The sequence below is a fragment of the Callithrix jacchus genome, chromosome 9 (genome assembly GCF_049354715.1).
Source record: "Callithrix jacchus isolate 240 chromosome 9, calJac240_pri, whole genome shotgun sequence".
In the NCBI taxonomy this organism is placed as follows: domain Eukaryota; kingdom Metazoa; phylum Chordata; class Mammalia; order Primates; family Cebidae; genus Callithrix; species Callithrix jacchus.
Window position 1 is genome coordinate 49,493,487 of NC_133510.1, and position 24,797 is coordinate 49,518,283.

At 38.6% G+C, this 24,797-nt stretch overlaps 1 protein-coding gene and 1 long non-coding RNA gene across 3 annotated transcripts in view; one reads left to right on the top strand and one right to left on the bottom strand.

Annotated features, from left to right (window-relative positions):
• Positions 1 to 7,862: 7,862 nt before the first annotated feature.
• KCNJ8 (potassium inwardly rectifying channel subfamily J member 8) lies at positions 7,863 to 16,888 on the top strand. Of its 2 annotated transcripts, none has more exons than XM_035256104.3 (3): positions 7,863 to 8,124; positions 8,981 to 9,422; positions 15,806 to 16,888. In XM_035256104.3, exons 2-3 carry the CDS (start codon positions 9,049 to 9,051, stop codon positions 16,704 to 16,706), a joined length of 1,275 nt encoding a protein of 424 aa, XP_035111995.1. In that variant the 5' UTR covers positions 7,863 to 8,124; positions 8,981 to 9,048; the 3' UTR covers positions 16,707 to 16,888. The 2 variants fall into 2 exon arrangements, with proteins under 2 accessions (XP_035111995.1, XP_078192207.1); XM_078336081.1 differs by lacking the exon at positions 7,863 to 8,124 and adding an exon at positions 8,217 to 8,297.
• Positions 16,889 to 20,668: 3,780 nt separating this feature from the next.
• LOC144577586 (uncharacterized) overlaps positions 20,669 to 24,797 on the bottom strand; it is a 38,761-nt gene continuing 34,632 nt past the window's right edge. The window contains exons 2-3 of the long non-coding RNA XR_013521763.1: positions 22,425 to 22,497; positions 20,669 to 21,605 (exon numbers count right to left, since the gene is read on the bottom strand). This is a non-coding gene — a long non-coding RNA (uncharacterized LOC144577586). The remainder of the gene's footprint in view (positions 21,606 to 22,424; positions 22,498 to 24,797) is intronic.

Genomic DNA, 24,797 nt, shown 5'->3' on the forward strand with positions numbered 1-24,797 from the left:
TGATTAAATGCCATAAAAGTCAGCTCTGCTAGGGCGCAGCTACAGTCTAAAAAGGGCAGAAGGAAATCTTCTAGGGTGACAGATACGCTTTATATCTTTATATCTGATCCATGTGGTAGTTATGTAGTTGTATACATAGGTTTTTAAAGGGTGGTTCAAAAAAAAAAGAACTAGAAAAAAAGCCTCTAAAATTATTTAATAATAATTTAATAATAATTTCAGTGGATATATTAAGCAGTAGTTAAGCTTAGATGACAAGAGAATTATTTCCACTGGAAACAGATCTAGAATGCAGTGCAGAACACGGAGATGAAAACCATGGAAGAACAACCGGAAGATATGGAGGATAAAATGAGAAGGTCTGAACTAGGGATCGCAGAGAAGAGAAAGAATGAGGAGGGTTCAAAGATCCCAAAATTATTCCTAAGAAACTCAGACCCCGATGATATCAAAATTATTTCAAGCTTTCAAGAAGTAGCTAATCTCTACTCTATATAAACTATTCCAACCAATGGAGAAAGCATACACATCAATTATTTTTACAAAGATTCATAACATTTATCCAAAACCAGACAGATAACACAGAAAAAAATTAATACAGACCAGTCTCATTCACAAATATTTATGCAAAAGTCCTAAGTAAATTGTTTAGCAACATAATCCAGCATTATATTAAAATAACAGTTCACTGTGACCAACTGGAGATTAACCTCAGAATGTAAAAATAGTTCAATTTTTTTTAAATCTAGTGACTTACTTCACCATATTAACTAGTCAAAGAAGAAAAAAATAGATAAACTTGGTACATGCTGAACAGGCATTTTGTATAATTCTTTATCTATCACTGATTTAAAAAAACAGGTAGAAAAAAGCATACCACCTTAAAGTGATAAACATATAAATAGGTATTCCGGAAGCATTTCATTAAAATCACTAAGAAGAGAATTCATGCCTGTTATCACCATTTTATTACCAATAATCTAACAATACTAACAAATTCAGGCTAAGAAAAAATAATAAACCATATCCTAAATATTAAGGATACTATATCAAAGTTATAATTATTTTTAAAAGTATTGTTTTGGGCGTCCTGGACCTGTGCATGCTAAATCCTTTACATATGCAACTCATTTAACCTACACAACTCTGAGAGGTAGATGTTAGTCCATTTTGCAGAAGAGGATATTGAGGCTCAGAGGCATGAAGTATGTTATTCAAAGCCATCAACCAAGTGAATGGCAGAACTGGCACTTGATCTTGTCTTTCTGACTCTAAACCTTTGTGAACTTAAATAAAAGGTTATACTATATCTCATGTATCTCCCACAATTTCTCAATTTTTTAAAGAAAGATTGACTTTCAAATGCATAGTAAATTTCTGTAGGTTTACAGAGAGGGGATCATTTTATCGTCCCATCGATTCTAACAAAAAAATGAGGTAATTTGACATTTAAAATTAGAAACAACTCTCAAATATGTAATTCCAGAATTCCAGTATGAACCTGTTTGGAAAAAAATGACCTGGTGAAAGTTTTTCTGGCACAGAACAATTTTACTTTAAAAAAAAGAAAGAAAAGGAAAGATCACAAAAGAAAATCCTGTCTTCATTGGGCCCAACAAGTCTAAATATCACTTTAAAACTCAACCTCTATAATCCTTCCATAGCTGACAGTTTTGAAAGGTGGCAATAAGGAGCTGCTCTACAGAGAGTTCTGGAAAACGTCAGCTTTCTCTTTCCAAGCATCGCATGAGTCACTAATTTTGCAAAACTTAATGACGTGAAAGCATAGCAATGGATCAGGCCATCCTTGGGAACTGCTTTTTCCCTAAGAGTTTCAGAAATCCTGTGAAGAGTTCCTATGGCAGGACAGATCCTAGGCTCATGTGAACTTGCCTTTCTTTGGCACAAGAATGGAAAGCCTAATTTCAGGCTCTGAAAAACTCAACAGTGACAGCCACTATTTCTCATTTCTCTTGGGAGAGGCTCTACTAGCTTTATTTACAACTAGCATTTTGTAGCCTACCAGTAGAACATAATCAGTATGGGTAGTCTTTCTTTGATGGAAGGAACTACTTTTCTCTTGGAGACACTAGTACAGTAAAACAGATGTGTTGATTCCTGAGTCCTTATTTTATTACCAGTATCTTGGTTGGCTCCTTTTTAGTCCCCAGTGTCTTAATTAAATTCAAGAGTTGAGGAGATGGTAGTACAAGTATTGGTTAGTTATAATAGCACTCTGAGGGTTGGTAAGATCTCAAAAATATCCAGGTCTATAGAATGATATAAGAAATCTGTGGGCTACAGCTTTTCCTTTCTACCCTCACAGCCTGCTCTGAGACCTTTTGGACCATCACCAAATCAAAACTGGCCCTAAGATATTAATAAGAGTTGACACTTATTAAGTACTTATCACAGGCCAGGAACTATCCTAAGAATTTTATATTATCTCGCTCTGCCTTAAAAACAATCTATGAGGGTCTAACACCTGGCTGGGCAAGAGAATCTCCAGGATAACTTTTAAACGTGCTTTATTTTATTAGAAGTGTTTATACCTTTTCATTAAAGACATTTTAATTTCTGGGGCAAAGATTCTCTATCTTATTCTATCCTTGCTCAAAAGAAGTCTGGAGGGGCATGAAATCATATTACCAGGCATTTCTCATGTACCTGGGTGGTGGCTGGACAATCATCTCTTCGAGATATTGTCTAGTGAGAAAAGCATAGGATTTGGACTCAGATGTTCTGAGTTTGTCATAGCTTTCTACCTACTAGGTAAGTGACTTTGGAAAGTCATTTCGCTAAATTCTAATCAACTTGTGTGCAAATGAGGAAAACAACCTAATTCTCATGCAGCTGTCTCAAGGATTAGGGTCAATGATCTTCATAACCTAGTACCTGGCAGACTCTCAATCCTTATTCATTGGGTAAAGTGAGAGAACAGTGAAGGCACTTCCCAGTTTTCCTGCCTCTTCTTCTACCTTTCCTCTTACTAATATACTGATTTTCTTACTGTTCTTCAGGCACATCAAACTACCTCGTGCCTCAGAGCTTTTACACTTGCTCTTGGGCTCCCTATAGTACTCGTTCCCAGTTAATTACACAGTTAATTCTTTATTCAAATGTCACTGTTGTAAAGAGGTCTTTTTTGAACTCTATTTAAAACTGTCATCTCTGGTCATGGTTACTTTTGATCCTTATCTTGCTTTATTTTCCTTATATAGTTTGCCATTATTGATAATTAGTAATGCATTACTTGTTTGCTAACAGCTTTCTCGAAAGAATGCCTTGGAGCAGGGACTCCATTTTGCTCACCTAGATGCAAATCAAAGGGTAGTTATTGCTATGAATGCTTCTTTTCCTACCCTACTGATTCACACCTGTGGGCTTCCTAGAGTTTGAGGAGCTGAGCCTGCAAAGAAGAAAAGGGGTGATCTTCTTTAAAGCAGAGTAATGCTTTTCTGCACATAAATAGACACATATCTCAAAAAGAAATGTTCTCTGAATTCGCTGGAACAAATAACTAAGAAGAGTTATACTGTCATTCCCATTCCATGATAACTACAAAAAAGTAAGTTCGTAACATGCTGTTTTGATTACTAGTTTATGTAACAATTTTATTAAGCTGATTCCAAGGCAATATGTTCCAAAGTGGTTTATATGAGGACACTAATAAAGCAGCATACTAAGCAAATAGACCAACTGTTATTTGGTCTGCTAACATGACTCGTTTCCATTGTCATTTTGAAGACCCTCCAAATTTTTAAGTCTAATATGGCTCAGGAAATCCAAGAGTTTGAAGTCTACAAGTCACGTCAAAGGCCAATCAACAAATACAAGAATTTCACCCTTGTTCTCAAGGGTAGTTTCAGGAACTTCGCTGATTTGCATTTAGTAATCAAAGCAGCAGACAATTAGGAAAAGCGTCAACCTAATATTTTCTCTAGTTGTCTGAAGGCACTTGGCAAGCTTTGTTTCTTAAGAGAATGAGAATGTCAGAAACCCAAAGAAAATGCTCATAGGGTCTAAAAGGAGCCTGACAGATGCTGACTTACAAGTGAACCAGTATCTTTGAATTGCTTCCCAACTGCATAAATTTCTGCAACATGAGTACATTCTAACAGGATTCCTGCATACTCAAGAAAATTATAATAGTAAACAAATTAGCTCTGTTCTGAACTTACTGATCCCCTCTGATGGCGCGCAAATTCGTCTTCACTCCTGAAAGAACAATTAAGAAAATGATTGAACATTTAAGAAAATACAAATAACTTTTAGTGGACAACAGTGATTGAAGAAACAGATGAATAAAATAAGCCCTAAGTAGTAAATGTGCTCTTGAAAAATTGATTTTTTTTTTTTTTTTTTTTTGCCAATTTCTCACCATAGGCAAATTTAAATGTTCATTATTTGGACCATAATATGAGAGAGGGCTGGAGGTCAGTAAATAGTAAGTATTTATTGAGCAGCTACTATGTGTCCAGAAGGATTTTGGGGGGATAGAGGTAAACATCCAGTAAGCTTAAAATCAAGTTGTAAAGAGAAACTTAGCTAGCAAATGCCAAACAAGTGTGAGTGCTGCTGACTTAAAGCAGTTAAGGAAGTTGTTAAAGAAAGGAGAAATGAGTAATTTTGCAGGAGTGTCCAATCTTTTGGCTTCCCTCAGCCACATTAGGAGAATTGTCTTGGGTCACACATAATGTATAATAACACTAATGATAGCTGATAAGCTAAAAATCACAAAAAAACTCACAATTTTAAGTTTATGAATTTGTGTTGGGCCACATTCAAAGCTTGCCTGGGCTGCAAGTATCTCGTGGGCCGCAGGTTGGACAAGCTTGATTTAAAGGTACAGCAAAATGGTAAAGAGAAAAGTGGGAATAAGAAAACCTCTGCAGACAGGTAGAGAAATAGACTTCAAGTGAATTCCAAAACTTCACACTTCCTATGTGGGTTCTGAGAAATAGTTGCAAACCCTTGAAGGGTAGAGAGATGAGAACAAATGCAAAAGAGAAATACCATGTTTTGAACACTATTGCTACTTCCCTTCATTTGCCAAGTATTTATTTAGTACCTACTCTTGGGGGCTAGGAACAATTTGAGACCCTGGATATGTGGTGATAATAAATAACATGCTCTCATGCAGCTTCCACTCAGTGCAGAAAAACTAGTTGAAGGACAAAGATCTACACTGTTTAAGGAAAAAAATGCAAGGAAGGGAATAGAAAAACATATATCTGTAATAGTCTTATAGTACACATTCCTTACCAGTTAAAAAATGACTACTATTTGTTTTTAGGCCTACTATTATCAAACATTTACCTATTAATTCCTTAAAATTTGATCTTTTTTTGTGTCCTTATTTTGAATTAATCAACTTCAGTTACTAATAAAAATATGACATTCTTTTATCAAAGCAAGTCAAAACCTGATTTAAAATTGCATTTTTGGAAGAATACATGTCACTGGAAAAAAATGAGTCTGAAATACGTATTATGCCAAAACAACAGAATTTTCAGAGGATTCAGATATGGATTTATTTGTTGCAAATCTTCTCATAAGTTCTCCACAGCAGTTCAGCTCTTCTCATTCCAATTTTCTTACTATTTTTCTGTTACTACTATAAATATCAGTCACTTCTGACTTTTCTCTTTCCCAATACTGACTCTGTATAACATTCCTTTCATATGTATTTGTATATTGCCCACTGACATTACCTATCAGCCCAAAACACATTCCTTCTCTAATTAATGTAATAGTTTCCAGCACTGCCTTCTGCCAGTTACAGAATTTTGGAGCCCAGAGGGATTATACTCAAGAAATGCAACCCTTAAAGCCATTGTATTCTCTACTTCAGTATCAATCCTCTTAAAACAGGCTTACTGTGTAGTTTTCTGATCAAAATCTTTTCATGGCTTATTACTACCTACTGAGGACTGCTCAGATTCTTTTGTTCAGCGTTTAAGGTGTCTATGTATTTTTAAGGCCCCAATACACTTTTTCACCTTTGTATTTTTCATTCATTGATTCAAAAATATTTTTTTAGTCCATTTTTAATTTAAACAGTGCTAGGGCCTTGCTACAAAGATAAGCAAGTCACAGCCTTGCCCTCTAGCAGTCCCCAGTTTAAGGGAGGGGGTACAGGAGTTGTGGGAGTGGGAGTGACAAGTACATGAAAATCTCATTAAGTATTGAGAGTAGTGGTTACAAGTGCCTGCCAAGGGAGCACTGGACTCAAGTGTCCCAATCCTGCTGTGTAGCCAACTTGGCTTCATCAATACTGATGTGGGCTGTCTACCCCAAATATATCTAGACTTTCAAAGCCAAGATCAGACGCCAAACAATCCATGGATTTTTTCCTTAGTCTCCTATTCTTAAATACCTCTCAGCTGAATTTCCATGGCATTTATTTCCTTTTCTATTCTAATCACATCCTTGCTTGTATTAGAGTTTATTATCCATGTCTTGTCTCTTACTGCAACTGTCTGCCTCTGAAGAGCAACAACTTTGACGTATATTTATATTATCCCTTGATACAGAAACCTAAAAGCAAAGGTTACAAAGGTGTCCAGTGAATGTTCCCCCAGGCTAAAACAATGAATAACAATGCGTACACCGAAGTCAAAGATAAAACAGAACAATGATTGGAATTGACTACACACACTGATCCTTCACACACTTGTAAAACTATTACATGACATAAATTACTGCAAAAATTAATGACATTATAGAGGAGGACTACCACTAACAAACTAGGATCCCAGGCTTACAGGGGTTAAGCAGATCTAACCACAAGGGGAAAAAATGTTCTTAATTTGCCTTCATTAAAGACTAATTTTAGGTCTTTGGGTAATTAAATGAATACATTGTTTATGCCCCGCGCACTTTCGGCCAGAGTCTTGGAAAATACGTGAAACTTCCAAGAATTAAACTTTCCATTAACGCAAGTGCCAAAATCAGGAGGCTTGACCTGTGGGAAAAAGCACATTTGTCTTCACTGGCTCTTTTTCAAAAAGCTATAGATGTTTACTGTATAATCTTTCTTGTGCGCAAATGCTCTGTTTTATCATCCAGACCATCTAGACAGAGGAAGAAGCTGCAACATTTCAGAAATCAACCAATTACTGAAGACCGAATGACCTAACCTTATCAGCAGTGATGTGTTAACAGCGGTCCCTGTTTAGGGTAAAATTTCTTCGTTGGGAGCCACTGGCAGTGGTTTCTTTTTCTTTCTTTTCCTTAAGGGGTTGGGGGAGTCGCTGTTTTGAGGGGTGTGTGTGTGTGTGTGTGTGTGTGTTTAATTCCCTGAGAACTGGCTTTGGCTGGTGAAGAAATAGTTCACTGTAGTGAGTTTCAGAACATCTTCCACCTGTACCTCTCCTAGCAGGTGGAATTTAATGTAAATAATTGTGTGTGCCCACAGCTTGAACGCCTTGGAAAAATATTTTCTGACCTCTCTGCTTATATTCGGTCCGAAGTAGCCCACTTATCCACCCATGTTACAAAATAAAATTAAAATTAAAATTAAAAAAAATCTCCTTACGTCAGAGAACTTGGACTCAGAAAGTTCTCTCTCCTGAGCAGAGAGCCTTTTAAAGGCTTGTGTGTCACGCTGGCGGCAGGGGGTCGCGGCTACTGGAAAGGAGCTGGCTCTGCAGGTCCCGCCCTCCCCCGGGTCGTCCCTCCCTCTGGCCTGCTCCCTACCTCCCGGGGACTCGCGCTCGCCCCCTCCCCGCCCGCCCCCTACTCCGCGACGACGGCGGCCTCCGAGGTTTGGCGTGCGTCAAAGCCCTAACTGGGAGGCTGATTTGTGGAGCATCGCCCCCCCCCCGCCTCCCCCACCCCCCAGTCCCTCCTCCGCCCACAGAAGTGGCCAAGGGAGTTGAGCTGAGCAGGGGGAGGGGAACATCTACACCCATCCCCCTTCCTTTAGCCCTCCCTGCGTTTAGATTCAGTTGCACCTTTTATTATTTTAACTCTTCTCCTTAGGACACGCAGCCCCCAATCTGTCCCTCCGGCCTGGGTGGCCCCTGGCCCCGCGCGCCAGGATGGGAGAGCGAGGGACCTGCCCGCGTCCCGCCGGCGTGTGCAAGGAGGTCCAGCGGCCGCGCCCGCTGCCCGGAGTCTGTAAGTTTCAAAAGCTACTCCGGGGGAGGGGAGGGAGAGCCAGTCCGCGTACCGGCAAATGATTTAAAATGCAAAACACAGCAGAGGCTTGCAGTGTCTGATGGACTTTTCGGGGCATACTCCCTACTGTAACCCGCAGGCTGTTGTCTTTTTTTTTTTTCCTCCCGCACCTTGTATGTTTGATTCCTTCGTTGTAAAATAATAATAATAATGTTTTAAATCTATAATATTATGATTTCTATAGGAACCTTTTAAACTTTTTTTACATGCAACTCCTACTTCCTTCGCATTTAAAATAATTCTTATAATTTATAAATTCTGTAGCACACTACTTATAATTTTTTGTCAGGTTACACATGTTATTTACACTGCGCAAGGAGTCACGGCCTTTGCTTACTTCTAAAAATAACGGAGGAAGAATTTCCTCTTTACTTTTAATATTGCTACATCATCTAAATACTTTAATAAGTAAATCGTGCACCCAACTGATCTCAATATTCATGATCGACGCCACGTGCTGTAGCCTTGCACTAATTTACAGGCGCGGTTAATCGCAGATAATCAGCTTTCAGCCTGCTGTTTACCTCAAGGCTCCTGGTTTTGTTTAACTAAGGCTATGCCCATATGTGCTCAGAATAAGAAAAATTGGAAACAGTTCTCTTTATTAAAACCGAGTAATTTTTCTGAGATGCCCGAACTCAAGCACAAGCTAGATTCATGTTTGGTTTAATAAAAATCACATTTTTGGATTTGCCTGTTACCTCGCGCAAGTACAGACAGGTCCTTGAATACAAGGACCCAAGAGGTGAGGATAGGGCGGGTTTTAAAGTTTTTAATTAATGTTTCCCTCGTGCAGGAGGACGGGTGTCCAGGGACGGAGGCAGGTGAGAGGCAGGTGGCTAAGCTGGCTATGGTGACAGGACGATGTTGGCCAGAAAGAGTATCATCCCGGAGGAGTATGTGCTGGCGCGCATCGCTGCGGAGAACCTGCGCAAACCGCGCATCCGAGACCGCCTTCCGAAAGCCCGCTTCATCGCTAAGAGCGGGGCCTGCAACCTGGCTCACAAGAATATACGTGAGCAAGGACGCTTCCTGCAGGACATCTTCACCACCTTGGTGGACCTGAAATGGCGCCACACGCTGGTCATCTTTACCATGTCCTTCCTCTGCAGCTGGCTGCTCTTCGCTATCATGTGGTGGCTAGTGGCCTTTGCCCATGGGGACATCTATGCTTACATGGAGAAAAGTGGAATGGAGAAAAGCGGTTTGGAGTCCACTGTGTGTGTAACTAATGTCAGGTAAGAATGCTGTGGGATGAGGCAGGGGTCGAAAACAGTCGAGAAAAAATGTCAAAATGCCCTTTCTCTTATTATCCTGTTAATTAATTGAAAGTGAAATAAAGGGTTAGCTTTAGAACCTTCAGAAATTTAAAAAAAAAAAAAGCGCAATAAAGAACAAAACCTAACACAGTAAAAAATTTTTTAAATGCAGCCTTTTGGACGAAGGGTCTCTGAAAATCTGGGCTTCAGTCCTTTGGACTAGCCTTGAAAATATTATACCAGTTATCAAAAAAAATGGTAATTCAAAGGATTACACAGAGTGCTTTACTCCAAAAACGCACACATTTAGTTCAGTATGAAAAGCTGCTGTCCATAGTTTTAGGGTCCACAAATAAATATCTCTGATCAACAAATAATATTGTGCTAGTGACATTTTTCATAGTGACTCTTCTAACCCATGAGGTTTTCAGAAATAATAAGAAAAAAATGGGAAGGCCGTAGGAGGAGAATGTCCTAGATTAAAAATCTACTAAGAAATGCAATAACAAATATCATCCCTTCTTTATCAAGGTTATCATAACATAACTGATTGTTTGCATTGGATCCAGAAATTAAAAGTTATGCTAAGATTGAAAACTAGAAATTGCTAATTTTTAATGAAAATTAGTTCAAAATTTTCATGGAAGGGGTTATATAGAAGCCATTTAACTTTGTACTCTTCTTTCAAAGTTTTAATCGAATAGGAACGAGACAGTTCTTAGATTACCTCACTTTGGCTTCCTTCTCATCTTAAGTATCCTGAAGACAGGTAAATTGAATTTGGTTTCAGTGATTCTCTCTTACTTTCACATGGGCTAAGAACATTTAGTTGAGGTGATTTATTTCTTTTTTGTTATTCGGAGATGGAAAGAGATAAATTATTATCAATTACCAGGACGGTCACTGTGAAGCAAAACAGTAGTAATACTACTGGAAATTTTCCAAAACATTTTTAAAAGAAATTTTAAATTCTCATAATTCACAAAGCAAAGAAATTTGAAAAAGCATCATAATACCAGGAAACTGTAAAGAATGGGACCTCTAGTGACCTTGACACCCCAGACAGTGAACCCTTCCATTTGCTGAGTAACTGCAATGCCAGCCGTTCAAGAAGGAAGGCAACATTAGTGCACAGAGATCACACACTCACAGATTTCAGCTCAAATTTTGAGGAGCAAAAACTGTATTAAACTGATCTATTGCTTTTAACATTAATTAGATATTACTTTCTTTTTTCAAACTTGTTACAAACTTGTCTCAGAAAATGCAGGTGGAAAACATAGGTGATCATCAGTATGTACACAAGATATAAAGAAAACACAATACTTAAAATATCTCTTAAAATGTTCCATAGATATTCTAAGATCAAATACCTTTGTAATATATCTCTTTAAGAAACTTATTGGCACTGTTAGTGGTGAATCATTTTCACATCAAAATAAATTTTTAATCTAAATTATATAATAGATACTGATAAAAAGACAAAAGAAACGATAACCACAAACCTTAAAAATAAAAAAATCTTCATTCTCTCCCAATGAGAATTTAAGAGGTGACTAATAATAATTCTAATTCTTTGTAGTTTTTCCCTTTGTAAATTCAATGTCCAACCATATCATTAAAATTGGAAACAGCATTTTTCATTGAATATTCACCAGTATTTCCAAATAATGTTTGACCATTCTTCTTCTAGGGTGACTCATTTTCTCCTTCATGTATTTTCTCTTTTAAGGACTCTCTTTGACTCCTTCAAAGAGTCAAAAAATAACCAGTGTATTTCCTCTTTCTCAATATTATCCAGCCTAGCTCTTTCTGTAACAGAACAAAGGAGCAGCTAAGCACTTTTATCTCTTAAGATTGTTTAGCATAGCAGGTGTCAGTAAAAAGCTGGGTTTTAGAATTCAACAATACACAAAATATGGCACATGAATAGTCTCTTAAACCACTAAAACAAACCATTTGGGATATCTATCATTAGACTGCTCTCCGAAATATGGATGCATTATCAGAAATTAGTGTTGTATCCATCCCCCTTCTCTGGGGTCCATTTTTATTCTTTGCCATGTTTTGGGGCTGTACCATATATCTTTTTGTGGGTAGCTGGTGCAATAGGCAATTACTGTAGTTTTCCATGAATCCTTTTAGTAACTAAAGAGAAAGGCAACTTTCACACTCCACTTAAAAGCTAATCAAAAGAATAATCCCTGTATTCTTGCTTTTCCCTCCTGGTTTCCTAACAAAGTGTAATGTATATGCCAAGTATTTAAATGTTTAAACACTTTTCTCACCTGCCATCTGTGGCATTAATAAATACGTAATACTTTGAGAGATGGCGAATGTGTGGCTTGTCTTCTATAAAGTTAAAGAAGTTTGAAATTGGGACTGAGGACAAAGACAGGGACTAATATTGTTTCCATGAAGAAGCCACAGCAGTACTAGTTGTGAATTTAAGTGTTATACATTCTTAGTAACAAATGTGGTGCTTCCCAAATGGGGGTAAATCAGAATCACCTGAGAGCTTTTCAAAGCATCTAACCCAGATCTAACCTCACCCTACCAAATCAATGTCTATTCACTGAGGTATGGAGTAGATGTGCAATTTGAAAATGTTTCCCAAGAAAATCCTACAACTTCTTGGTTACTTCCTTTTGCTTCTTTTGCAGGATTAGGCCAAAGTGGGAAAATTCAAGTTAGCATAATATTAATTAAGGTACACCTTAGAGATATTACAGTTTTGGTTCCAAACCATTGCAATAAAGCAAATATGCACAGTAAAGCCAATTACACAAACTTTTTTGTTTCCCAGTGCATATAAAACATTTACATTATATTGTAATCTAGTAAGTATATAATACCATTATGGCTGAAAAATGTACATATATTAATTCAAAAAATATTTTAATGCTAAAAAGTGCTAATGATCATCTGGGCCTTCTGCAAGATGTGCTTTTTTTGCTGGTGGAGGAGCTAGCCTCAATATCGATGGCTGCTGGTTGCCGAAGGCTAGGGTGGCTGTGGCAACCTCTTAAAATATGACAATGAAGTTTGCTGCATTAATTGACTCTTCTTTTCACAAAAGACTTTTCTGTAATTTTTGATGCTGTTTGACAGCATTTTACCCACAGTAGAACTTTCAAAACTGACGTCAGTCCTCTCAAACCCTGCCACGGACTTTATCAACTAAGTTTATGGAACTTTCTAAATTCTTTGTTGTCCTTTCGTGTTCACAGCATCTTCACCAAGAGTAGATTCCATCTCAAGAAATCACTTTCTTTTCTTGTCCAGAAGAAGCAACTCCTCATCCATCCAAGTTTTATCATGAGATTGCAGCAATTCAGTTACATCTTCAGGCTCCCCTTCTCATTCTAGTTCTCTTGCTATTTCTACCATATCTGCAGTGATTCCCTTTACTGAAGTATTGAAACCCTCAAACTCATTCATGAAGGTTACAATCAACTTCCCAACTCCTGTTAATGTGAATATTTTGACCTCCTTCCGTGAATCACAAAAGTTCTTAAGGGCATCTAGAATGGTGAATCCTCTCCAGATGGGTTTCAGTTTACTTTGCCCAGCTCCATCAGAGGGATCACTATTATGGCCGCAATCGCCTTATGAAATGTAAATTTCTCAAGTAATAGACCTTGAAAGTCTAAATTACTCTCTTTGGCTCATGGCTGTATAATGGATGTTGTGTTAGCAGGCATAAAAACAGCATTCATCTCCTTCTACATCTCCATCAGAGCACTTGAGTGACTAGGTATATTGTCAATGGGCAGTAATATTTTGAAGGAATCTTTTTGTCTGAGCAGTAAGTCTCAGCTCTGGGCTTCAACGATTTAATCATGCTGCAAACAGATATATTGTCATCTAGCCTTTTTATTTCTACTTACAGAGCACAGGCAGAGTCAATTTAGCATAATACTCTAGGATTTTCAGAGTGCTCAATGACCATTGGCTTCAACTTGATGTCACCAGCTACATTAATTCCTAACAAGAGTTAGTCTTTCCTTTGAAGCTTTGAATCCAGGCATTGACTTCTGTCTAGCTGTGAACGTCCTGGATAACGTCTTCTTCCAATAGAAGGCTGTTTGACGTTGAACATTGAAAATCTGTGTTTAGTGCTGCCAGCTTTACTGATTTTCTTAGCTGGATCTTTTGGATAACTTGCTGCAGCTTGCTTCTCCATCAGCATTTGGTGCTTCACTTTGCACTTTTCTGTTTTGAAGGTGGCTTCTTTTCCTAAGCCTCCTGAACCAATCTCTTCTAGCTTTAAACTTTTCTTTTGCAGCTTCCTCACTTCTCATCCTTCATAGAATTGAAGAGAGTTAGGGCCTTGCTCCAGTTTAGGCTTTGGCTTAGGGGAATGTTGTGCCCCATTTGGTCTTTTATCCAGACCAGTCAAACTTTCTGCATCTCAGCAATGAAGCCATTTTGCTTTCTTACCATTCGTGTCTTTGCTGGAGTAGCACTCTGAATTTTTTTCAGAAACTTTTTCTTTCCATTGTTCACACTTGGCTGTTTGCACAACAGGCCTAATCTTTGGTCTGTCTTGGCTTTTGACTTGCCTTCCTCACCAAGCTTATTCATTTTTGCTTTTGATTTAGAGAGGCAGAAACTATCTTCTTTAGTTGAACAGTTAGTGTTCTTTGTAGGGCTACTCACTGGCCTAATTTCAATAGTGCTGTGTCTCAGGGAATAGGAAAGCCTGAGGAAAGGGGTCAGTGAAGGAGTCAGAACACACACATTTATTGATTGTTTGCCATCTTATATGGGCATGGCTCATGGTGCCCCAAACTAGGGGTCCCCTGTTCTTCTATGAGAACAATAGGGTTCTCACAGAAGTGTGAACCCTACTGTGAACTGTGCAGGTGAGGGATCGAGGCTGCAGTCTTCTTGTGAGAATCTAATTCCTGATGATCTGAGGTGGGACAGTTTCATCTTGAAACCACTTTTCCCCCCTACCCACCCCCTAGTATTGTCTTCTACAAAACCAGTCCCTGTTGCCAAAAAGGCTGGGGACTGCCTCCCTAAATGATTACAATAGTGACATCAAATATCACTACTCACACATCATGATGACTGATGTAATAATAAAAAAAAGTTTGAAATCTTGTGGGAATTACCAAAAATGTGACTCAGAGACACAAAGTGAGCACAGGCTTTGGAAAAAAATGGTGCCAATAGACTTGCTGGATGAAGGTTCCTGTAGACCTTCAATTTATAAAAATGCAGTATCTCCAAAGTACATCACAGCAGAGTAGAATAAGATAAGGGATATCTGTGTGTGATCTTGACAGTCATTCACTAGTTTCTGCCTCTAGTTCTTCCTTCAATCACTTCAGTATTCTCCAGAACCCTTAGAGTAGCACTCCCCAACCTTTTTGGAACCAGGGACTGGTTCCACTGATGGGGTTGGGGGATGAGGATGGTGTGGGGATAAAACTGTTCCACCTTAGATCATCAGGTGTTAGATTCTCATAAGGAGGGGGTGACCTAGATCTCCCACATGTGAGGTTCACAAGAGAGTTCGCTATCCTATGAGAATCCAGTGTCTCCACTGATCTGACTGGAGGCAGAGATCAGGCAGCAATGCTGGCTTACCCACTACTCACCTCCTGCTGTATGACCCCATTCCTGACAAGCCATGGACCAGTTCTGCTCTCTGGCCCAGGGGAGTTGGGGACCCCTGACTTAAAAGAACAAAATTAGATCATCAATAAGACACTTTTCTTTCCAAATGAAAAAGCATTCCCTTCTATTAAAAATACAAGTTGTTTGTAATGTGTTTTATACCTTTTTTAAGCACTGTGCTATTTCTCTATGGGGTACAAAATAAGTATTAGCTAATGAATATGACTTTAAAGATTATAAATAACAAGTTTAAAGATTATAAATGATAAGTACTCCATACTCAGTACCTTCCATATGACTCATGTCTCCTAAACATAGATATGCAATGAATAATAATCACCTGCCTGGTAGAAAGTTTTACAAAGTTAACTGTGCCTTTGTGAAAGTGAAATATTTTGCAATGTAAACTATGCCTAGATATAAAAATATATTAATCTTTTACACAATTAGGCTCATCCCTATGTGACCTAAGAAACATTAATAGAATGTTAATATTAACAGAATTAGGCCTTAGCTTAAAGGAACTTAATTAATAGGATGTTAATCTCCAGCATTATGGAGGTGTTCCAAACACAGTTTAGAGTTAGGCATTTTACAAGTTAAGTTGCCTAGCCTTTCTGCAAGCATTTAATAGTCTTTAGCGGAAGAAAATGAAAAATTCAGCTTGGCATATTATTTTGTTATTAAAAATGTGACCTGATGGTGGTGTTTTCTGATATCATTCCTCACAGGTCTTTCACCTCTGCTTTTCTCTTCTCCATTGAAGTTCAAGTGACCATTGGATTTGGAGGGAGGATGATGACAGAGGAGTGCCCTTTGGCCATCACGGTTTTGATTCTCCAGAATATTGTGGGTTTGATCATCAATGCAGTCATGTTAGGCTGTATTTTCATGAAAACAGCTCAGGCTCACAGAAGAGCAGAAACTTTGATTTTCAGCCGCCATGCTGTGATTGCTGTCCGAAATGGCAAGCTGTGCTTCATGTTCCGAGTGGGTGACCTGAGGAAAAGCATGATCATTAGTGCCTCCGTGCGCATCCAGGTGGTCAAGAAAACGACTACACCTGAAGGGGAGGTGGTGCCTATTCACCAGCTGGACATTCCTGTTGATAACCCAATCGAGAGCAATAACATTTTCCTGGTGGCCCCTTTGATCATCTGCCACGTGATTGACAAGCGCAGCCCCCTGTATGACATCTCAGCAACTGACCTGGCCAACCAAGACTTGGAGGTCATAGTTATCCTGGAAGGAGTGGTTGAAACTACTGGCATCACCACACAAGCACGAACCTCCTACATCGCTGAGGAGATCCAATGGGGCCACCGCTTTGTGTCCATTGTGACTGAGGAAGAAGGAGTGTATTCTGTGGATTACTCCAAATTTGGCAACACTGTTAAAGTAGCTGCTCCACGGTGCAGTGCCCGAGAGCTGGATGAGAAGCCTTCCATCCTTATTCAGACCCTCCAAAAGAGTGAACTGTCCCATCAAAATTCTCTGAGGAAGCGCAATTCCATGAGAAGAAACAATTCCATGAGGAGGAACAATTCTATCCGAAGGAACAACTCCTCCCTCATTGTACCGAAGGTGCAATTTATGACTCCAGAAGGAAATCAAAACACGTCGGAATCATGACATCAAGATAACCCCAAGACAGTCTTTTATCAAGTTTCCATGGTTTATGCCGGGCACTGTCAGACTGAGCCACAGCTGGAACACAATAATGTGTCCGTCTACATTTTATTACACTAAATGATATTCACAGTCAAGCAACAGCACTTTCTGTAGTAATAAAATATAACACACAAGGTGGAGGATTCATGGCTTACGCTTGTTTTGTATGGTACAGTTTGCAGTGATGTGCTTAAGTTATATGTAGGGATGGGTATGCCCTCGTTTCTCTCAATTTGAAACACAAGAATTACACTAATAGTAAGACTTGAGCACAAAATTTGGTTAAGGAATGAGTCTGTTTGAAGTGCTTAGTTGGTGAAACCACAGATCTCTCTGTGTCTATTGATCACTCTGCAAATGCAAATCGAATAGGAGAGGGAAAAAAATCGTGTTAACGCCTTTTGTACGTCAACTTTCTCCTGTCTTCCTGCTACTACATTTGGTAGGAAGCCTGAGGAAAATACTGCTTAAGTCAGTCTGTTTGTAAGTGGATTCAGTTCATTCACTTGGTCTGTCAGTGACTCCTGAAGGTTTCCTCATCCATCTCATCGCAGCCTGTTGGGCAGAGCAGAACAAGGAGTCTTTGGAGGAAAGCTAACTCTTGTCTCATTTAGGACTGAGTTCCCAACAGTGACAGTCGCTTCCTTCAGCTTCTCACTTCTTCTTATAGAACCTCCACAGGGAAATACTGTATTGGATATTTTATTAAAACATTTTATTTGTACTCTCTGGTTTTGTGATTCCTCTTTCACAAAATCATCTCAAGTTAAAACTCAAGGAAAGATGTCAAAGTGATAGCACTCACTCTGAGATTCCTCTCTCTCAAATCTGTTTGCTCCAAGAGAACTAGCTTTTTTTGCTTTGTTTTCATTTTACTGCAGGTTTTAAAATGTCCTTTTGGTTTTTCCCTCTGAGCCTGGCATACCATGAAAATCCTATAAGTTTTTTTTTTTTGAATCTTCAATCTCCCATCTTAAAACTACACTTCCTTCCCAGCAATATCTGAATTTAGGCTTGGCATATATAAATTTAGCATTATCTCATTTGCTAAAGTGAGAATTGCTATCAAAGCTTCACTTAAGCATCTTTAGTACCTGCTTCTTCAATGAAGGGATGAGAGGGAAGAGAGAAGTACTAGGTTAATCAGCTATATATGGTTTCAATCTTGCATTTTATATAGCTAAGCATCAGAAAGCTGAGCTATTAAGTAGCCTTCCTCACAGATTTGGGGCTTTGTAAATTTATTTTATTTATGAACATTGAAATAGGTAATTATGAAATGTTCTATCTTAAGACTCTTTATTCTAACCAAGTGAATGGAAATTGTTTATCAGATTATTGAGTAAATCATTCCTGAAAGGGTTCTAACTGTTTCTCTGAACTCCAGACTCATAGATCAAACAAGTATCTGAGCCTCCACTTGGATATTGAATAAGCATTTCAAACTTACTATGTCTAAAACTAAATGCTTCATTCTCACTCACAAAACCTGTCCTCCTCCCAGTCTTTCTTCCAATCACTCAAGCATCAAGTCATGACCTGGAGGTCATTCTTGCCACCTCTTTCACATCTTACATGCCATCCATTAGCAATGATCTCTTGGCTCTGCCTTGAAAATATATCCAGAATATGACCAATTCTCTCTATTCCACCACTTCCTTCATAAACCAAGCAAGGATACTTGTGACCCTGTATATATGCATGTGTCTGTACCAATTGTTTGAATATTAAAACATTTCTGTCTAGATTGCTAAAGACTATCCTAATAAAAGCCCAACAGCAACTACAGAGGTGGATACCCGACCTCAAAGCAGTTCTGGACCAGATGCACGTTCCCACCTTCCCAGCCCAGGGCAGCCGAGCAGACCCAGAGGCAGCTGCCATATCATCCAGCAATGAGAACATGGATAGTGCCTTTCTGCTGCTCAGTAGCAGCCCAGCATTTGTGGAGGTGACACAGGCTGTGCAGCAGGTGATGTCAGGACATAGTGGAGTTCAGATGCAAAATTTCTGAGTCCAGGGACTAGAGAATTTCCTGGCACCAGGGGCAAAGCTAGTATGGAGTACGGGGAGTTCCCCCAGACACCTTCCAGCTGCAACCAAACGCTGGGTGTCAAGGACCTAATGACCTCGTCAATATAATGGGCCTGTCAATGAAAGGGTATGAGGGGCTCCCTGTGTCAAGTTGTGGCTCAAACAGGGACATCATTTAACTAGAGACAGCCACACCAAACAAAAATCCTATCAACAATTTCTAGAAATCTGAAAATGTTTTAGAGAGTATTAAAATGATTTTGTAATCTATTTTTGCTAAAAGTATTTCACTGGGTAAGCAATTTTGAGAACTAGATCATTTTAGAAGACTGACTGTACATATATATGTGTTTATGTATGATTTTGATTTATATATCGAGTTTAAATATTTTATATTCAGTATTTTGATTCTCTGCGTCCACGCTTTCTTCCACTTCCACAATTCATACAGCAGCCACAATATTTTTTTAAATCACTAATCAAACTACACGACAGCTCTTCTTAACATCCTCTTCTGCCTTTTTCTTTTCATTTTATTGTTGGAGACAGTCTCACTCTGTCACCCAGGCTGGAGGGCACAATCTCAGCTCACTGCAACCTCTGCTTCCCAGGTCAAGGGATTCTCATGCCTCAGCCTCCCGAGTACCTGATTACAGGTATGCACCACCACGCCTGGCTAATCCTTTGTATTTTTAGTAGAGCCAGGGTCTTACTGTGTTGCCAAAACTGGTCTCAAACTCCTGAGCTAAGGCAGTCTGCCCACCTCGGCCTTCCAAAGTGCTAAGATTACAGTTGTGAGCCACCGTGCCCAGACCTTTCTTATTTTTCTTAAAATGCAAAACAAAATCCTTACCAAGGCCCACAAGCCACTACATCTCATTCTTAGCACTCTTCCCGTCAGCAACTCCCACACTTTACCACACTGGCTTTTCTGCTTTTGGAGAAAGAGGCATATGGCTCTTGCATTATGATTTGCTTCTACCTGGAGTGTTTTTCCTCAGAAAATCTCATGAGTCTCCCATGTCATTATTTAGTCTCTGCTCGAGTGTCTCCTCATGAGGATATATAATGTAGTAATTATAAAAGCAGACCCAGAAGCCAGACTCCTAGGTTTCAGTTTCAAGGTTAACATTTAGCATCTGTGAGGCCTTGACACAATTAACTTCTTTGTGCCTCCGTTTCCCCCATATACAAAATCAGAATGATTGTAGTATCTATCTCATAAATTTGTTGTGAGGATTAAGTGAGTTAACATATATAAAGGGCTTAAAAGAGCATAATTCCTTGGCCCAGGACAAACACTTGAAATAAAGGATTTCATTTATTTCAAAAAAGGCAAAAGACAAAAGGCAAAAAAAAAAGCGGCGGGGGATTGCTTTCAGACAAATTGGCTTCTTAGTAAATAGCTGATTCAATGCATTACTCTTCTTCTCTAGGACAGAGATAAAAGAACTTGGCAACATGGATCTGATCTCTTAAAGCATCTGCAGCAAAAACCCTTATATCTGCCCGTTCCCAGTTGCTTTTCCTGATCCTTTGACACCTTTAACAGATACTTGCCTGTCTTCAAATATTGTCATGTGTAAAATACCACAATGTGTAAAAATGAAACATTTTGCATACAGAGATTTCTGGTTGTACATGTCTGTTATTTATTCATTTAGTAACATATTGAATGTCTGCCATGTCTGACATTTACCATCTGGCAAAAATAACTAGGTGTGTCTTTTTCTTTAAGGAGAGCAGAAATTGATAGCTGGGGTACACGCTGATTCTGCTGGTAAGTAATCAGAGATGGAAAGTATCAGGTAAGAAAAACTAGAATGCATGCCAGAATTGTAGAAGAGATACTTTCATCTCAAAACCAAAATCAAAACATACTGCTAGTTACTAAGCAGGCATGGAAAGACAGTGGAAGACCCAGAATTTTGCACATACAGCTTTGCTGAGAGCTGGATGAGAAAATAGAACACTGTCCTTAGAACTATCACTCTTCCCTGCTTTATCACCATACCATGGTTTATTCTACAATTCCTTATTGTTTGCATCTTAGCTCAAGACTCTCTCTAAAGAAAATTATTGTTGCCCTTGCCCACAGACATTTCTAAATATCCCTGGCCAAAATGTTCCGACATGTAAGTGTGTTTCAGAACCGACAGTTTCCCAGCAGCTTAAGGAAATGACCTTAGCTCCCAAGAAAGTCTAACTCGCAGAAAAGTTAATCGCTTAATGAACACAGGGCAGCATTTTCTCCCCTCTAATACTTGGATTCATTTTGTTGTTGTTATTGTTGTTGTTTAGTGACTTAGCATTACTGGAGCCAGAAGTTTTCCCTTTGATAATAAATCAATTGTAGATAAAGAAGAAAGAATGAAAAGATATCTACATCTCCTGGGGCTTCCACTCCCAACTTTTGTTATTTTCAGCATGGAAGGTAGAGGCAGAATTGTAGTTAGTGTCTCCAAGGACCAGTGCATTAAATAACCATAACAAATCCTACAGGCTGTTTAAGAGGAAACCCAAGGGCCATGCTCTTCCCATGATCTTTATGCACAATTCTCATCAATGGTGATGGGAATTTCCCCACAGACCTAGAAAGGATGTGACTCTTAATTACACCCTTTGATGAACACACAGATTCAAGTTTAAGTTCATGAAAATCTTAATCAGTCTTTAACTTCAGATCAAAATATTACATCGGAGCCCACTTTCATTTTACATTATTTACGTCTTCATGAATACCCTTTTCAAGAGGTGTTCCAGTTCTCATGAAGATTTTTTTCTTGGCTGTCCCATATGGCACTCCTTCCTCCACTCCAATGCTCCCTGGGGTAGTTGGAATGAAATTGTTACCTTACACTCAGTTTATCTTAATTATTTGAAGGAACAAAAATTTTAAAGCTGGATTTCCACATACTACTGGATTACTTCAGTGTGTATCGAAAAAGTGGAAGCTAAAACAGTTGTCAATAAAATTGAAGTTAAGACATTCAGTACTTCAAAAGGCTTCTCTTATTTAACATTGGTTGTTGAAGAAAATTCACATTCTTTACACATGATAGTTAAAAGGCTCTTTGTGGTTTGAGTCCTATACACCTTTCCTGCCTCATTTTCTAACCCCACCCATAACACCTGATGAAGCTTCAGCTTTATTGAATGCTTCACTCACATTCTGCAAGTTGCTGAGACTGAAATTCTGGGCTTTCTCTATCTACCACAAACTATTGCATTTACAAAGCCTTCTCAGATCCTCCACCTAAATCACTCCTTTTTTATCCCCACAACATTTACCTCTATTTATTGGTTATTTCATAATAACTGATCTTACATAGATTTTGAATACCCTAGACATCTCGTTCCACTTGAATGTAAGTTCTTCTCCCCAAGTTATGTATCATGGTGCTTGCCTAAAATAGTTATAGCAGCCTGATAGTTACCACCCCAAAATCCATTCTTCTTTTTCCTTCATAGAAACAGAGTTTTAGCTGGGCACATGAACATCCAGCTAGAGATTATACATTCCCAGCAGCTGTGCCAGTTACTTATGGTTGCGTGCCGAATTTGGGGCTCCATGTACTGTGAACAGAAGTTCATGGACCACTTTCAATTCTTGATTTTAAAAACCCTGAGTTTGTGTGTCTCTACCTTTTGTACCTCCTGTAGACTGAGCACATGTATGATGGAAATCCAGCTTTGACCAGGCTGATGAAGACAGAACCTGTGGAGTAAAAAGATGGAAGTAACCTGGCACAGCAAATCACATTGTGCAACAGTGCTATGCAAGCTGGCTTCCTAATTTTAGCCAGTTACACAAATGAGAATAAACATCTAGTTTATTTTGATAGTTTTGTTTGGCTTAGTTTTTGACTGCTTGTTTGCATGTTTTCTTACTATACTACAGTTTGGCCTCTATCCTGATTAATAGAAATGCTTAATTATCAAATGCAAAGGTAACCCACAGAATGGCACACGATGTTTTCCGTTTCATAGTCCATAAAAATTCATCTCTAGGGTATATTAAAAAGCTCTTAGAAATTAGTAAGAAAAATGTGGGCACCCAAATAGAAATAATTGACAAGCAACATGAAAGAAGTATATCACAAAAAAGAGAACCCAAAAAGCCAACACACATATCCAAAGGTACTCAAGCTCACTAGTAATCTAAATGCAAATTAAGAGCACAATGTAATGCCATTACACATCAGCAGAATGGTTAAACGGAAAAAGATAAAGGCAAGTGTTGAAAAGGATGAGGAACAATTGGAACTTGAACTACCACAAGTGGGAGAGTATACTGTCATAACCACTCTGAAAAACTGTTTGGCAGGGTCTTGTAAAACAAAATACAACAAATGCTATGACTTAGCAGTTCCACTTAGGTCCATACTCCAAAGACTTACATAAAAATTTCTATAGTATCAGCTATTATAGGCCCAAACTGGAAGCAACCCAAATGTCCATCTACAGTAAAATGGATATCTAAATAACAATACGTTTACGCAATGGACTACTACAGAACAAAGAGAAAGAATAATTTATAACGACTCACGGTAACATCCATATATCTCACAGACACAGTTCTGAGCAAATCAAAACCACATCTTTATGGTTCCATTTATATAAAATTAAAAACAGCCAACATGACTCTTTGGTGTTTGTAAGTCAGGACGTCGTTTATCATCAGAGGCAAAGGGATAGGAGCTGGAAGGCAACATGAGGAAGCTTCTGGGTCTCTGTGAATATTCTGTTTTTTTGAACTGTGTGCTAATTACATAAGTGTATTCACCTGGGGAAAATTCATGAACTGTACATTATAATTTGCATACTTTTTTATGTGCATGGTTCCCTTTAATAAAATTCAAAATAACTTAACCATCAAAATACTTTAAAGAGAAGAAAAGGATGAAAAGTAAAAAGTGAATTTCTGGCTAGGCTCAGAGGCTCACACCTGTAATTCCAGCACTTTGGAAGGCCAAGGGGGGTAAACTGCTTGAGTCTAGGAGTTTGAGACCAGCCTGGCCAACATGATGAAACCCTGTCTCTGCTAAAAATACAAAAATGAGCCAGACATAATGGCTCGCACCTGTATTCCCAGGCTAGTTGGGTGGGTTAGGTGGGAGGACTGCTTGAGTTCAGGAGGCTGAGGTTGCAATTAGCCAAGATCGTGACACTGCACTCCATCCTGGGAGACACAGCAAGACCGTGTCTCAAAACAATAATAACAAGAAAGAATCACTTAAAACTAATCAACATTGATAAAAATTTACTTTCTTAATTGTGTGGTAAATGCACTGAAAATTTTTAGATTAATTGACTAAAGACCCTATAAAATCTGTACATCACTTTAAAATAGATTTATCTCCTTACGTGTCATGGTCTGTTAGATGTATAGCTCCATGCGGGAGTGTGAATACGAATTCATTTAACAAATATTTATGTAGCAACTGCTCTGTGCCAGGCATTGTGATAAAACCTGGGGATACAAATTATAAATCAAGTCACCACAAGGTGCCTGCAGACTAAGACATTTACCAAAAAATGCCTGCAAAGGCATGTTACATGATAATGGTTACGTGCAGGGACTTTGGAGTCAGGCAGCCCTGGCTTCTCTGCCACTTACAGCCGTGGGACCCTGAACGAGTTCCCCTGAGCCTCAATGTACTTAACATATTGAGTAAATTAAGTGTTCTATTACTTATTTTATATTAATATATATATACTATATGGTTTGCTATATATTATATATAATATACATATACTCCCTATTATACTGTGTGTGTGTATATATATATATGTATAGTTGTTTTGAGGTATGGACGAGAATTTGTGTTCAGCACAGTGCCTTGAACATAGTAAATGCTCAATAAATCTTAACTATGGTAATTATGATTACTATCGTTATTATTCTTTTAGCAGCCACAGCAGTAGTATGGTAGTGTCAAAGGGCAGGAAACAGATTCTCTAACAGAGAGGGCAATAAGGGACCAATGAAAAGGAAAGAACCAGCAAATTTATTCT

What these genes read in the sequence shown, in the direction of transcription:
- KCNJ8 (XM_035256104.3), top strand. Translation starts at nt 9,049, where the DNA reads ATGTTGGCCAGAAAGAGTATCATCCCGGAGGAGTATGTGCTGGCGCGC. An exon ending in GTGTGTGTAACTAATGTCAG is followed by an intron (nt 9,423 to 15,805) that starts GTAAGAATGCTG and finishes CATTCCTCACAG; the next exon opens with GTCTTTCACCTCTGCTTTTC.